The 16,651-nt window shown below is 39.2% G+C and overlaps 1 protein-coding gene across 3 annotated transcripts in view; it reads left to right on the top strand.

The window, feature by feature from the left end:
• Window positions 1-16,651, top strand: part of KIAA1549 (KIAA1549 ortholog) — a 133,754-nt gene that overhangs the window by 111,414 nt on the left and 5,689 nt on the right. Inside the window, exons 13-19 of one of the 3 annotated variants that reach the window (XM_087873771.1) lie at window positions 3,709-3,914; window positions 6,066-6,289; window positions 7,743-7,887; window positions 10,311-10,604; window positions 11,394-11,446; window positions 12,206-12,351; window positions 15,033-15,187. In XM_087873771.1, coding sequence (XP_087729897.1) covers window positions 3,709-3,914; window positions 6,066-6,289; window positions 7,743-7,887; window positions 10,311-10,604; window positions 11,394-11,446; window positions 12,206-12,351; window positions 15,033-15,187 — 1,223 coding nt within the window. Of the gene's footprint in view, window positions 1-3,708; window positions 3,915-6,065; window positions 6,290-7,742; window positions 7,888-10,310; window positions 10,605-11,393; window positions 11,447-12,202; window positions 12,352-15,032; window positions 15,188-16,651 lie in introns of all 3 variants that reach the window. The other 2 variants (XM_034403287.3, XM_087873773.1) reach the window with 2 other exon arrangements.

The following is a 16,651-nucleotide window of genomic DNA, read 5'->3' as shown; positions in this document are numbered from 1 at the left end:
TGAACGTGATTATGAATACATGAAACGGATACAAATAAATGGGGACAGTGGGAGAGGGATGGTAGGCACGTATGCACGCCCCTTACAGACCTGTTAGGAATGGGGTGAGGTCAACAGTAGACAGTCTAAGGTTAAAGTTGTGGGGGTTACAACAACACTGAAAAAAATGACTTACAGTTGGGACTTACAATTACAACTTTCGCAACATCCCTATGGTTGCATGATCAAAAGTTGAGCGCTTAACAATCAACATACCCTTATGGTGATGGCAGTGTCATGGGGTCATATGATCACCATTTGCAACTTTCCCAGCTGGCTTTCAACAAGCAAGTTGATGGAGAAAGCCAAATTTGCTTGATGGCCACATGATTAACCTAAAAACTATGTGATTCAATTAACCCTGGTAAAAAGGTCATAAAATTGGGCATAACTCACTTAACAAGTGCCTTATTTAATAATGGAAATTCTGGTCCCAATTATGGATGTAAGTTGAAGACTGCCTGACATCCAAATTATCTCAGAAGGGTTATGGTATGTCCTTGGTCAAACTGTAGAAACAATTTCCTTGTGTTAACTGCTGTCTTAGAATCCTTCTCAGTAACATATGACTTTCCTATCATGATTTGGTGAATTGTAATGATATCCTTTGTTTTTTTTTCCTTTGGATGCTATCAGGATTAAACAAAGTGGGTAAGTTTCAAAAAGAATATGAACCTGGACCTAGCAGATTTAAACATAGAATGAGAGGTTCTTTATAGAAGTAAATGTAATAGGTTTTCATTTAGGTGTCTTTACTGTGAATATTGACATGAAACAACTTTACTCTAAATAAATATGTCTATTGTCTCATCACCAAACAATTGTCTATCCTTAACAATTTTCCGTGATTATGTTCAGATCTTTCATATGCTTAGCTACTTAACTGACATTGAATTTCGGATTTTGTGCATGTAAAACCTATGCTTGACCCATATACCATATTTTTCGGAGTATAAGAAGCACTGGAGTGTAAGACGCACCTTAGTTTTTGGGGAGGAAAATGGGGGGGTTGGGAATCTGCCTATCAGGTATTCATCTGGCTAGTGTCCTTAGCCTGGTCAGCTTCAGCACATTAGTTCGCTGGTTTTGAGCTCGCACCCACCTGGTTGGGGCTTAAAAACAGCTTCTAAAGCACAGCTGATCGTTGGAGGGAACAGCAATGAGAAAAGCAGGCGAAGCTCAGAAGATCGCTAGCACCTCGTTAGGGCTGAAAAAAAGCTTTGCATGCACAGCCTTGTAGGGCTCTCAAAGGGAGCGTTTGGAGGCTGAAAACGTGATGCGCGGAGCCCAAAAACACAAGCCATTGTCAGTGGCAATCTCTGCAGGCAGGAAGAGGATGTGCAGAGGCCGAAGGGTGGGGGCCGGCGGGTGGGCGGGGCTACATTCAGCGTATAAGACGCACCCAAATTTTCAGCCTCTGTTGCGGGGGGGAAGTGCATCTTATCCACCAAAAAATATGATACTTATCTTTGCAGCATATTATTGCATGATGCTTTGCTAATGGAGGAGGAATTTAGAAATGCAAGGTATCTGGAGAGGTCATTTCTTTTAATCCTTAGGAGGATTAAGCTATCTGTAGGCCTTAGACCAACAACTGAGGCAGCTTCCCAAGAGGGAAAGGGAGAGGGAAAGGGAGAGAGGGGGAGAGACACACAGAGAGAGAGAGATTATCAAAGAAAACATGTCTGAAAGAAGATAAGGGGAAAGTCAGAAAGAGGGAACAGGTGGCCCCACTTAACTGAGGCCGCACCTAGACATATAAAAGATCTCAACTGTAGGCTCTGATCTGTTTGCTTAATCTCCTTCCAAAAAGTGCCCATCCGTGTCCTGAACATTTTAAAATATATTCTTAAAGAAAAGTATTTGCTGTGATTTTATTTGTGCACACATATGGTCTGACCTCGAACAGGTGGCTGTGCATAAGCTTTCTCCTCCCGCATTTTATATGCAGCGGACTTTAAAAGATTCTTAGAAGAGCTTTGGGTGACTTCTGTGAGGCTACAGATTTATGAATAATAGTTGTCTGAATAGAGGTTTTTATTTGTAAAACTGAGGTTTGTAGAGGATCTAGCTTTCCATTATCATGGAAAACAAAAACTTAATCCTAAATCTCTGTACATCACGTTGTAATTACAATGTTCTTATTACTGTTAAAATCATATTCCTCTCTTGACAATAATCTTTATTGCTTTACTTCAGCCAGTCATTTAAGAGTTGTACATAAAACCTTCTTTCAGATGTAAAGCTAAACCATAACTTAAAAGGGTTTTTTTCTCCCCTTCATGATTTAACTGCAAAGTAAAAATTGGAAATATTTGGTTCTATATTCAGTTGAACCAGTGGTGGGTTTCAAAATTTTTTACTACCGGTTCTGTGGGTGTGGCTTGTTGGGCGTGGCATGGCTTGTTGGGCGTGGCGTGGTAGGGGAAGGATACTGTAAAATCTCCATTCCCACCCACTCCGGGGGAAGGTTACTGCAAAATCCCCATTTCCTCCCGATCAGCTGGGACTTGGGAGGCAGAGAATAGATGGGGGCAGGGCCAGTCAGCATTTTTACTACCAGTTCACTGAACTACTCAAAATTTCTGCTACCGGTTCTTCAGAACTGGCCAGAACCTGCTGAAACCCACCTCTGAGTTGAACCCTCAACTGTGGCTAGTTTAAATTCTGTTTTTTTTAAAAAAAATAATTCAGCTTCATAAAGTAATAACAAGTAGGTTTATTTTAATTAAATGTAACTTAAGATGTCATGCTCCTGCAGTTTGTTAAAAGCAAAAGTTAAGTTTCTGGCTTTGTGACCATTTCAAAGAGGCCTTGTGTAGAATGTTCCTTTTCATAGTAAAGCCATGGTCTCGTATTTTGCTGAGATAGTCGGTTTGCTCTCTCATACTTTTTAATCTTCTTTTGACATCTTCTCAGCATGGCCAAGCATTACTAGAAAAGTCACGTGGCTTTTACTGGCAAACACTTATAATTCTAGAAAAGCAATAAAATTTTGGCTTGGGGAGGCATTTTGAATACAGTTAATCAAACATGTACAGATACATTAACTTGATATTTATGTTGTAAATTAACTAGCACCTCTAGCATTTGTTTTGTTATATAATATAAGAGAGAGGGGAGGGAGGGAGGGAGAGAGAGAGAGAGATACCTGTGGGAAGTGTTGTTCAATGCATTACAATATTAATTGCACATCTCACTTACAATAATATATAAACTGACAGCAAACAGCACTCCTTACTAGCACTGATGATGTTACTAGTTAGGGTAAAGAAATATCTGCAAGAAAACAAGCAAGCTCAGAGAGCATCAAAGACCCCTCAAAAAAAAATAGTATCATGGTTATTAGGGTAGAAGTAATTTTATAGTAATTTTATTAGGATAGAAGTAATTTTATAGGGACGCGGTGGCTAAGATGCTGAGCTTGTCGACCAAAAGGTTTTCTGGCCAAACTGTTTTTCTGTTTGGGTAAGGAAATATCTACGAAACAGTGACCTAATGGGGCACGGGTTGTCTAGCATTACATTATTTTTTTCTAATTTCAATGGTACTATTCAAATTGTGATTGTTGCTTTTTGGCCCAGAGTGTTTTGTAAATGTCACGTGCCCTGGGATTTGAGATAATGTTTATTAAACCAATATATTTTTCTCTTTTTATTTATAACCCAGGCCCTCCTCAGATCACTAATGGAACGGAGCAGCCATCTTCAGCCTCTATCTTTGAGCATGTAGACCGAATGTCACGATCCTCTGAAATCAGTAGAAGAGTCCCTAGCAAGATCCAACTGATTGCTATGCAGCCTATCACAGTGCCTGCAGCCCAAAACCAACCCCTTTCTGACCGAGTTGCCGAAACCAACAAAATTAATAAGGAGGTACTCTCCTCTTTCATAGCTTCCCCTTTCATAGCATACATCTCACAAGAAGAGTCTGTTTAAAATGGAGCCAACACAAAATTATAGAAATACTTCGAAGAAAGGAGATACTTTGTTTAGAATTATAAAAAAAAAATTAGATGGGCATCAGGTCTGCTCTCTGGAGAACACATTTAATAAATGAGGCCCTAACTGAGAGGACTCTCTTTTTGTATCTACTCTGCCTTGCATCCCTTGACAGGAAGACCTTCAGTGAGTCCTCTGCCACTTTTACCAAACTATATATCTCAGGATTCTTTGGGTGAAGGTTATGATGTAGGGATGCGGTGGCTCAGTGGCTAAGATGCTGAGCTTGTCGATCGAAAGGTCAGCAGTTTGAATCCCTAGTGCCACATAAGAGTGAGCTCCCATTACTTGTCCCAGCTTCTGCCAACCTAGCAGTTCGAAAGCACATAAAAAATGCAAGTAGAAAAATAGGGACCACTTTGGTGGGAAGGTAACAGCGTTCTGTGTGCCTTTGGCATTGAGTCATGCCAGCCACATGACCACGGAGATGTCTTCGGACAGCGCTGACTCTTCAGCTTTGAAACGGAGATGAGCACCGCCCCCTAGAATTGGGAACGACTAGCACATATGTGCCAGGGGAATCTTTACCTATACCTTTACATGATGTATATTTAGTACTGTGCTCCTAGGCAATCCTGTGTCAAGCCTATCTATTTCGGTGTCTCTTGTGGATTTTTAAAATTTTGCTCTGTAAAGTAAAGTTACCCTCATCTTGATGAGGTTAACCTCATGCCAGGTATGACTGTGGCTCCTTCAAGAAATGAGGAGGGGCCCAAAATGTAAAGATAAAAATAACTTGTCGCAAAGGTGCTTTTTCAAGAGGCAACTGGACTTCCTTTGTTTTTCCTTGAAGACATTTTGATTCTCATCCAAGAAGCTCCTTCAGTTCTGACTGAATTGTGGAGAATTGCAAGGAATATAAATCCTTCCATTCTCCACCATTCTGTCAGAGCTGAAGAAACTTCTTGGATGAGAAGCGAAATGCCTTCAAGGAAAAACAAAGAAAGTCCAGTTGCCTCTTGAAAAAGCACCTTTGGGACAACCATGACCTGGACGACTGAGAATCTCCATAGACATGTAAAAATAACTTGGACAGTGTCTCCTGTTCTCAACATCAGTGGCTTCTTTGAAAGAATAACCAGGCATCAATCCTGGCCTTGTGGATGAAGCTGAAAAATAGTGGGGTTTTTTCCCTTTTTAGATTTCCCATGTGCCGAAAGTTTGATGCTGTAGTTTCTTATATAAGATTGCCTCCATTTTTCTAGGAATTGTGCCCTGGGGCACAATTCCCATTTCTGTATGTTTTTGCTACACTGAAAAAAAAACCATATAGTCACACTTACTTGTTAAATCTACAAGTCCATAAATACATAACCACATACTCTACCTCTCACTGAGGGAGATCATTATGATGTCTTCTTCAAATGGCCCCCTAATTCAAATGCATTAGAAAATTGTTAAATGAGGGAGAGAAAGTAGATTTCAATTCCTGTAATAGCAGATTCTGTGAAGCAAGATCAATATTTTAGTAATGCGGATGAAAGTAAGAAACAACAGAAATAAATGTTGTTTTCTCTATACGATTAACTACTTCGCTTTTGTCTTGTCTCAGTGAGGTTTTGCTGTAGTGGCTCCTCAGACAGCGATGCAGGAAAATTACCTGTAATCGGAAGAGACATCCAAAACAGAAACACATAAACCCAAGCACCATTCTTATCAGACTGATAATTCTTAGCTTTATACAAGCACAGTCTTTTTTTACATAAGCTTTTACCATAGCCCGGATCCTCTCTGATTTCTTTGCTGCTATGCCTCTCCGACAGGTTTCAGGAGATGCAATTTGCATGCTGTTTGTCATGTTCTTGTTATTAATATGCTGTGCTCTCTCTTCTGATTGTCCTTGCTGTATGAATCATACAGGGCATGATTTCTTTTTTTCCACCTGAAGTTATATACTGGCAAGCATTCAACGTTTTCTTCTCATATTTTCCTTCTCCTCTCTGATCCGTTTTGATCATGTCAAGAAGAAAAGCACCATGTTCCAGAAGAGGTTTAATGCATCTCCCTATTTTATTTTCTTGAAAGATACAAACAGCTCTGAGGCATAAATCTGAGATTGAGCATCACCGTAACAAGATCCGGCTACGTGCCAAGCGCAAAGGACATTATGAATTCCCAATTGTGGATGACGTGGTTATCATCGATACCAAAGAACAGCAGCAGATGTACCGCAAGGCACAGATGCAAATAGATAAAATCTTGGACCCGAGTGGCAACATGCCAACTGTTTTCATAGAACCCAGGAAGAGGTAAGATGGAGAGAGTGGAATTCATTCCCATTGATTTAGAAAATGTGTATATTCCTGAGAATATTAAGAAAATATGTTAAAAATATTTTATGTCAGATTCCTAAAATACGAAGAATGTTAAAATATTTTGTGTCATGCTTCATCTATAAATTTCTCACTTGGGAAGGCACAAGGAGAAAAGAAATCAAGGCAACAGAATATACTGGACAATAAAAGGAGCCTTGGTAGTACAGTGGTTTAATGCACCCTGTTATTAACACAGCTGCCTGCAATTTCTGCAGGTTCGAATCTTACCAGGTTCAAGGTTGACTCAGCCTTCCATCCTTTCTAAGGTAGGTTAAATGAGGACCCAGTTTGTGGGGGCAATAAGATGACTTTGTATAAATATACAAAAGTATGAAGGCTATTGCTTAACACATTGTAAGCCGCCCTGAGTCTCCGGAGAAGGGCGACATATAAATCAAATTTTTTTTTAAAAAAAAAGGGAGCTGTGTGCTCCTTTTCTTGAAATTTGCCTCCCAGATCTGCCAGGGTCTTCAGTTTTCTTGAGCATGGCTTCTGCCTGGTTAATATTAAGATGTACAAATGGTAGATCTATTTCAGGTGCCTTCCTTTCTGGTGAATAAAACCTGGCATTTACTACCAACATGGCCCTCTTAAAGGTGTAACATCGATTATTGAACCTTCTTGTTTTTTGGAAACAAATCAATGCTATTCTGTTTGATAGGGCCGTCTATTGTGATTTGTTTCCTTGGCCTAGTTTTCTGTGTATTTTAATGAACTAGTTTTGAATATATACCACATATCTTAACTATGCTTGCTGTTTGTTTATTCTTATTCTATACTTACTTTGGAGTCTCTCTTGGTGAGGAGGCAGGATCAACTGATTAAAATGAATACTCTATTAATGTTTTCTGAAATCAGTGGCCCGTATAAAATAAGTAAATAAAATGTAAACGCCTGCTAAGATGCCACCAACAGTTCTGCATTCATGCCAATATTTAGAAACTTGGTTCATTTTACAATAATATCTAAACTAGGCCTATCAAAAGGAAAACTAAATGAATGTTCTGATTTATTTATTCAAATTTCAGATGATGAAGATGATTCCCTTGAGAATTTGCATAAATGAGAGCATATCACAATTAAGCTAGCTATTTATTTTATGTTTATTCCATTATATTATTCATGTCCACTCATCTGCCAAAACTTTTGCTGCAGTTGCAAAAACAAAAGCAATAAAAAATAGCCTATAAAACGGGAAGTAGTGATAGGAATAAAAATTCCAAGCCAAACTGTCCTTAGATAGATTGCCTTAAAATTTTTAGAGGCTTAGATAAAAGATGTTTCACATGCTACAAACTCTTTGAGGTAATGTTTCATGGTAATAAGAACACAATTTAGACAATGCTGGCAAATCTTAAGGCATTTAAAGAAACTATTTGTTCTTTAGTTCACGGGCAAAACGATCCCCAAAGCAGCGTCGGAGGCATCAGATGAATGGAAGCCCAATGGATGCAGACAAGGACAGGCTAATCACAACGGACAGTGATGGGACGTATAAAAGGCCTCCGGGTGTCAACAACTCAGCCTACATTGTATGTTTAGATCTTTAGGAAAGCTATACGTGATAATATATCGTAACATTCAACTTGCATATAAATGTTGCATGACTGTATGGTGAAGATTGTAAATGTTGCATGACTGCATGGTGAAGATTGTTAATGTAAAATTGGTTTTTTCACAGATATTTGAAGACCCCTGATTTATAGACGTGTCTCAAATCTATTTTCTGTCTTAGAAGGGAAGGCATAACTAGGGCCTCAAAAAAAAGGGGGTTCATGCACTGTGGTACCACTTAGACTTGGAAGCCTAAGCCACAATGTCCAACCCTTTGGTCAGTGCAAGAATTCTAATTAAAACATCTGCCTGGCTGCTATTTCCAGTGAAGGGGAAGTCCTGGGTAACAGCTTTCAATTCTTCATTTTGGAATCTGTAGCTTAAATCGATTATTCCTGACCTGTCCCATTCTCTCATGTGATAAAGTCTGGGCTGCCTTCTCGGTGACAAACTATTTGAAGAGTGCTGTCATATCTTCCCCATTCATCTTTTCACAAGGCTAAGAGTTCCCAGTGCCGTTAATCTCCCTTAATAGAATTTACCAGTCCCTAATCTTACTTGTTGCCCTTCTCTTAACTAGTCCAATTTTTCTGAATCCTTCCCATTTTTACCTACCACTGACCAACACGGCTTTCCTCCTACAGTATTCAAAGTGAGGTGTAATCATTGCAGAACAAAGTGAACAAATATAGCCTTAAATTTTAAATTCTACTGTGATTCAGCCTAAAAAAAGTTATTTGCTACTCCACTGATTCATGCTTGGTTTACAATTGACTTTTTAAATGTTCTTTCATCCCAACCTCCCCAAAATTTTAATCTTAAAACTGGCTACTGTTGACCTCACCCCATTCCTAAGACGTCTGTAAGGGGCATGCATAAGAGCACCAGTGTGCCTACCGTCCCTGTCCTAATGTTCCCTTTAATTGTATTCATTTTATGTATTCAGTTCATGCTTATACTTATATATATTATCTAATACGTACTCAACAAATAAATAAAATAAATAAAAATAAACTAGAGTTTCTGGATGAGATATTCTGCACTCAGAATTTATTTTTTATTCTGATTCCTTAGCATATAACTTTGTATTTGCTCCATTATTCTTAGCAATTTCTCTAATCTATGAAGGTTGCTTTGAATTTTGTTTTGGTAAACTAGGGTATTTTTGAATCATCTGCAAATTTGATAACTATTCCTTCTTTCTTGTTATTTGAACTGTTACTAAAAATGACTACCAATGTACCACTTCATTGGGTACTTCCCTTCACTTGGTAAGGAATCATAGCTGAGTGTTCCTTGAGTAAGATTTTTAAACCATTTCTGTGTCTACTTCCTTCTCATGTTATTCAGCCCATATGCAATGAGCTTGCTAATCAGAATGTCACAGCGAACTTTTTAAAACACTTTGCTGTAGTCTTCCTTCACCTTCCTCACATATTTTAAAAAATTCACAATCCCAAAACAGTTCTGGCCATATATATTTGCAATCCAGAACTGCTATATCACCATTATTTCCCCATAAATTGCATGAGAAGATTAGGAGAAATGGTTGGCTCATTGCTCAGCGAAGAAAGCTTCAACCTGCTTGTACTAGAAGTATTCTTTGTGTTGAATTTATATTTACCGACAAAGAAATAAATTCAAAACAAAAAATACTGTAGTTTGTCGTGAAAGTGACTGCCTGCGAAGGCTCCTGGATTGGGACTGAAAGGCGAAAGCAGAAGCAGTATGCTCCGTCCCATATTTGGGTAGACCAGGTTGCCCTGATAGACTGGTCTCACCGGAAAAAAACACGTATTCTTTCTTTGGTTTTCATATTATGTGGTATTCACATAGTATGAGAAGAGCCATGATGGTGCAGTGGTTAGAGTACAGTACTACAGGCTACTTCTGCTGACTGCCGGCTGCCTGCAATTTGGCAGTTCAAATCTCATCAAGATCAAGGTTGACTCAGCCTTCCATCTTTCTGAGGTCGGTGAAATGAGGACCCACATTGTTACGGGCAATATGCTGACTCTGTAAACTGCTTAGAGAGGGCTGTAAAGCACTGTAAAGCGGTATATAAGTCTAAGTGCTATTGCTATTGATGCATTTCAGTCATCTGCAGATCTTATTAATAATACTTTGTGTAATGCGCAAAATGTAAAAATATTATCTGTGAGTAGTTGAGTAGTTATGGCAAGCATACACTCTTCAATTGGTATCTTGGGTACACTGTTTCTTCGGTACACTGTCATCAGCTCTCATCTCTGGAGAAGGAGATACTGCTAATGATACTCAGAATATGCGCAATAAAGTTTACACAATGTAACACATAGATGTTGTTACAACAAATTATATCACACCCATATAATACTTAGATAATGTATTTGTTCTTGCTCCCCCATCTTCTTTTTCCCAGTCTGATCCTGACCTTCCTGCAGATCCCCAGACACCTTCTTCAACTGAATTGGGAAAATACTCAGGCCTGCCTTCCCATGCTCTCCAATATGTCCCTCCTCAGCCATCTATTGAAGAGGCCCGGCAGACAATGCATTCTCTCCTGGATGATGCCTTTGCTCTGGTGGCTCCTAGTACTCAAGCATCCATCACCCATCCTGGAGGGTCAGGAGGACAGTCAACAAGCACTCCTGTCCGGGCTCCAAGAGATACCCCCAGCAGTCAGTGGGGGTCACCCTACAGCCAGGCTCACACAGTTAGTAGTCTCATTGATGCTCATCTCAAGAGCTTCCTTGTGAGAAAGAATAGTTCCTTCTCTCCTCAAGAATTTTTTTTCCTTCTTCTTCTTCTTAAAGGTATCCTACATTTTCTGCTTCTCAGCGTCTGTCCAATTGTGTCAGAGCTTGGAAGTTAAATAAAATAGGGTCTCATTAGTAACTGGATGGAAGACATCCAGGAAATCGTTAGGCTATAAGTTAGACTAGAAAGTTAAAAAAGATGCAACATTACTTATTTAGTATTAACAGAAAATTGAATGATTAGGTCCTCATGGACATCAGGAATTGAATTCAAGGGCATCTGCATTTATGCTTTAATTAGTATTTAATTAGTATATAAATTTTTGAAAATATGCTTATCAAAATCCTTTCTTTTCTTTTTTTAACCCATTATTGTTTTCTTGTATTTTATTTATATAACATTTTCTTTCTTTCTTTTCTTTTGCTAAGATTGCCATTTTCTGAATATGACTACAGGATGAGGAACTATGGCCCCATTATGATTTGAGCCAGCATGGAATTCTGGGAGTCCACACATCATAAAGGGGCCATAGTTCCCCACCTTTGCTGTAATAGGTTCCTTGATTTGCTTCTATAATATGCCGACCAGTATTTTGATTTGATAAACGTTTTCTTAACTTAAAGTATTCAATATTTGGAAATATTTTACTCTTAACTTTTCCTTTTGAGTTCTATTTCACAATACCCTGATTATTTTAGAAGATATTGTCATGGCTTTTTTCCCCTGACATATGGTCTTTTTTCAGAGATACATGGATTTTGGGATGACTCCACCCTCAGCTCCAGGCCTGTTGCAGAGGTACTTTGCTAGTTATTTGATCGGTGTATTTGCAGAAGAATTATTTCTTTTTCTAAGAATAAAGTAAAGGTAAAGGTTCCCCTCGCACATATGTGCTAGTCATTCCCGACTCTAGGGGGCGGTGCTCATCTCCGTTTCAAAGCCGAAGAGCCAGCGCTGTCCGAAGACGTCTCCGTAGTCATGTGGCCAGCATGACTAAATGCCAAAGGCGCACGGAACGCTGTTACCTCCCCACCAAAGGTGGTCCCTATTTTTCTACTTGCATTTTTTATGTGCTTTCGAACTGCTAGGTTGGCAGAAGCTGGGACAAGTAACGGGAGCTCACCCGGTTATGTGGCACTAGGGATTCGAACCACTAAACTGCCGACCTTTTGATCGACAAGCTCAGTGTCTTAGCCACTGAGCCACCGCATCCCTATGTTTTCTAAGAATACCTCTTCCTTATTTTGAACCAAATTGCAAGCTTGGTAGATGTTACAAGCCAGAGAACTCCACCTACATAATTTGGTCCGTTCTCAGAGAACTCCACCTACATAATTTGATCCTTTCTCATTCTGCTAGTTAATATGTGTTTTGATGCATTTCCTTACCTTTCCAATGATGACAGCCAGTGAACTGAGACATATGTACACAAATGCATCTTGTAAATGCATGGATAGATAACTACTTAGAGTCAGTAAGATTGAAGCACTATAAAAATCTTATTTATGAGTGAATGGATGGATGAAGGAATGTGTTTCATTATTTTTTTACTAGCAGGCAAAACCTTGGATCGGGGTTTCTTCCACCTGTTGAATTAATACACCCAGACTCGCAGCCATCAGATGTCCAATATTCCACTCGAGGCATCTACCCAGAAGAAATGCCATCAGTGGCACGGCCACGACCAGTTGGAAGTACTGCAGGTAACGATTTCTAAGAAATCATTATTACAAGGAGTCTTATCTGCTACAAATTAGCCACAACTTGATGGCTAAGTTAGACCCTAAATTTAGACTATAAAGAAGAGACATGATTAGTCCCCTTCATCTTAGCTTAGTAACTTGTGGGCCTGGACTAGGGAGAATCTGGATGGCTAAATGTTGCACCCCCAGCAAAACAATTCCTCTAAGCCTCTGTGTGAAACTCATCCATATTTGGGGGATGGATTTACCATACTTTTCTGATATAAGACGCCCAAAAAAAGAGGGTGGAAATGTTGGTGTGTCTTATACACCGAATACAGCCATTTTTGGCCTCCAGAAACCCTGCCCCGCGCGTCCCGTTTTCACAAAACACAGGCCTGTTTTTCGCAAAAACAGGGCATGCAGAGGGTTTGGGAGGCCTGCAAAGTGCTCCTGGGGGCTGGGGAGGGCAAAAATGTGACACGTAGGGGGTTTGGGAGGCCAAAAATGGGCCCGTTTTTTGCAAAAAGGGGGTGTTTTTGCCCTTTCCAGCCCCCAGGAGCACTCTCCCAAACCCTCTGCATGCCCCATATTTGCGAAAACCGAGTACTTTTTCATAATCCAACTTAGTAGTGCAGTTCCAACGTGTGTATAGACCTATAGTCTGTTTCCGTATAACAATGAGGTTGAAGAGAAAGCAATAAAAGATTCAAGAACTTTCATAATTCCAAATGTTAGAGATATCCTTCATCCATATTGCCCCAAGAGGCTTTTTAGTATGAAGATATCTGTAAAAGGTACAAAAGAATTCAACCATTAGCTGGGTGGTGGGGACGCAAAGAGTATGGTAGAATTTTATAAGAACCATGATATTTCCTTGCCACAGAAGCACCAGGAAATATGCCTATCATGCACTTAGAGATAGAGTTAGTTTGTGCAGCCTTCCAGCATGTGTTTTGATTTATGACATGAGGAGATGAAAAGGTTGCCTCAGGAATTAAGTACTTCAACTGCTATTTCTAACAGATGAAGAGTGGTGACTTCTCTCTTATCTATCAGAAACCAGACCAAGTGAAAAGTGTTAGATTTGCCTTTCCAGATGAGGGCATATTTTATATGCACATATAAAAACAATGTTATGTATGGCATCATATATATGAAAAGTAGCATGCATGGCTGTAAGCCCTTGTTTGGTGGTTGTTTTTTTCCCTTTCAAAATACAGATAGTCCTCGACTTACAACAGTTTGTTTAGTGACCATCCAAAGATACAACATCACTGAAAAAAGTGACTAAAAAAATCAAAGTTTTTCACATTTACGACCATTGCAGCATCCCATGGTTACCTGATCAAAATTGGGATGCATGGCAACTGGTTCATATTTATGACGGTTGCTGTATCCCAAGGTCACGTGATCAACTTTTGTGACTTTCAGACAAGCAAAGTCAATGGGGAAGCCAGATTCACTTAGCAACCGTGTTACTAACTTAACAACTGCAATGATTTGCTTAACAACTGTGGCAAGAAAGGTCGTAAAATGGGGCAAAACTCACTTAGCAAATGTCTCGCATAGCAATGTAAATTTTGGGCTCAATTGTGGTCATAAATTGAAGACTACTTGCCGTGTTTCTCAACCTGAGCATGTTGGCTGGGGAATTTCTGTAATCTGAGTCCATGCACCTTAAAGTTTCTAAAATTGAGAAACACCGCTTTAGAATAAACAAAAGAATATACAAAATCATCCCAAGTTATGATCTGAGTATGTTTTAAAAGGTAAACAGGACAAAATGTCTGTGCATTATCTTAACTAATATCACTGGGTATCGTTTGTATAAAATTAGCACTAGAAACAACTCAGGACTTCAGTTTCGTTCAGATCAGTGTTCCTTATTCCAGGAGACAATCAGTAAAAGCAGCCAAAAGAGTGTTAATAATCACTTCTAACAGGGTTGGCCACGCACAGACAGCCCAGTTTCATCCCTCAGAGCTCCTTCAAAATAAGTAAAGCCAAACATTTTAGTTTTGGGGGGATTTTTGGGGGGTGAGCTTTTGGGGTGGTTTTAAAAAGTGAGTTCTTGCAGAGATTTAAAACTGTAACAGCGCTGCTCAAAATATTAAGTGGCATTATTTCCTCATTTGTGTGGGGTTTAAAGAGTAAAGGTTGATTGACTCTCAGCCTCACCTTCCATTCACATAAGAAAATAGATATGAAAACTGTTCTCCAAAAAAGTGGATTCTGCTTTGACTGTGCAGCTGAGTATCCTAAATTAAGCAAATATTTTCTTGTATTGAAGGCAAATGGCTAGCATGAAGTAAATTCTCCTAAACTGCACATTAATGATGATTAAATATTGATAGGTCAGAAGTGTTGCTTTTCTGACCCTTTCTCTTCCCCTCTTCTCTGCTCTACCACGTTTGCCTTCAGCATGTTCCTTTTTTTAAAAAAAAAATCACACAGAAAATACCCTCCACTTGAGGGGGGAAACCCACATTTAAAAATTTGCATGTAAGCAGATGTTTTTTTTTTATTTATCCTAATTTGTCAATCTTTCCAAAAAGTTAATTGAATCATCCCCCTCCCCCCGTGAGCCCCATTTCTTTGGTTATGTCTTATCTCCCCAATCCCTGTTTCTCAGATTGTTTGCCCCTCACTCTTCTGATGCTGCATGGTAAGATGAAAACAAAACAATATTTGCTTTTAAGGTTCTCAGATACAGCACCTCACTCAGGTGGGAATTGCTAGCAGGATCGGAGGTCAACCAATGGAGATCCCCTCAGGCAGAGCAGGGCATGGCCAGCCAGGGGAACAAGGGTGGCCCCCATACCGTGGAGAGGATGAATTTGCTAGGAGAGAAGCAGTGAGTACTGTGCTTCGTGTTTGAATAGTTTCTGAAGCAGTCTTGTGTTTCCTTAATTCAATTTTTTTAGTTGCTTCTCTGGTTTTTTGTTTTTTTTTTAACTGCTGCTTTTGTCTTTTTCATACTTCAGCCCTTAAACCTCTGCTTTTTTTGTCCTTCTCTTACTCATCCTTTATGCCAGGTTAGGCAACCTATTATTTGTCCTGATCAGCACCAGCAGCACTGCATCATCTAGGGAGCCTCAGGTTCCCCATTTCTCCTTATGCTCTCAGTGAAGATGGCTCCTCTGAACATGTCTTTCTGAAGCCACTGGCTCTGTCAAACCTCACGCCCATCTGAAAAAAGATCAAAATCACTTGGTTGGTGTGACAGAGTATTGTGACTTTCTATCCTTGGAAAGACTTCAGATGAGATTGAAAAGGTTTTTACTATTACAAAATAAAAGCCGTGTCTGGTTGTGTTCTTCTGTGATGTTTTATTTTTGCAAGCTAATTCCATCGGTGCAAAATCCTGTTTTTAGAGCATGGCTTTCTCATTGACATGCATGTTTGAATTATCATGAGTTCCTCTTTATCCCTCCCTATATGGTAGGGGTATCTTTCATTCATGTTCCTTACATGCTTGCTCTTCCCTGCGTCAAAGCCTATACCTCCACCCCAGACTATAGTTTCCAAACATATCAAAGGTGTTATGATGGAGGCATTGTGGCTAGTATTTGTACTTCTTTCTGTTTAGCTGCTGTCTTCTCTAATCAAATAGGTTTTATATACACTGCTCAAAAAAATAAAGGGAACACAAGCAGAAGACATCCGAGATCTGAATGAATGAAATAGCCTTATTAAATACTTTGTTCGTTACATACAGTAGTTTTGTGTTCCCTTTAGTTGTTTGAGCAGTGTATAAACTACTGTATGTAACGAACAAAGTATTTAATAAGGCTATTTCATTCATTCAGATCTCGGATGTCTTCTGCTTGTGCTCCCTTTATTTTTTTGAGCAGTATATATTTGAAGCACTGTCAAAAATTACTTGACTCAGGGATAATATTGGGATTAAACACACTGTGAGCAGTGAAATTTCAGTCACGCCACTGTCCTTTATAAAAGGCAGAACTATTGTTTCTCTCTCTCTCATAAATTCTTTTCAGAATTTGTCATAGTAAGTTAGTGATTTTATACATCTCATTGTCTATTCTTCCCTCACTAAAAGAAGATAATCCTGAAATATATTACTGTCAGCAATAGTGGTATTTTTGTACCTTCTGTTCAATCTCTGAGTCAAAATTTACTTTTTGATTTCCTAAGAAATCAAAGAAATAGCAAGACTCAAGTAAAAATACAAAACCTAGATGGGATTTTCAAAAGGAAGAGTTTAAATTCTCAATATTGCTGACAGTCAATCATATATAATGTAAGGAAGAACAGTTGCTCCCAGTTTTGCTGCTTTGAAGTAAACTTCTAGCCG

Source organism: Pantherophis guttatus, chromosome 7 (genome assembly GCF_059756535.1).
Source record: "Pantherophis guttatus breed Tessera chromosome 7, ASM5975653v1, whole genome shotgun sequence".
NCBI lineage: Eukaryota > Metazoa > Chordata > Lepidosauria > Squamata > Colubridae > Pantherophis > Pantherophis guttatus.
Note: the sequence above shows the minus strand (reverse complement) of the source record. Positions and strands in the feature narration are given on the sequence as shown.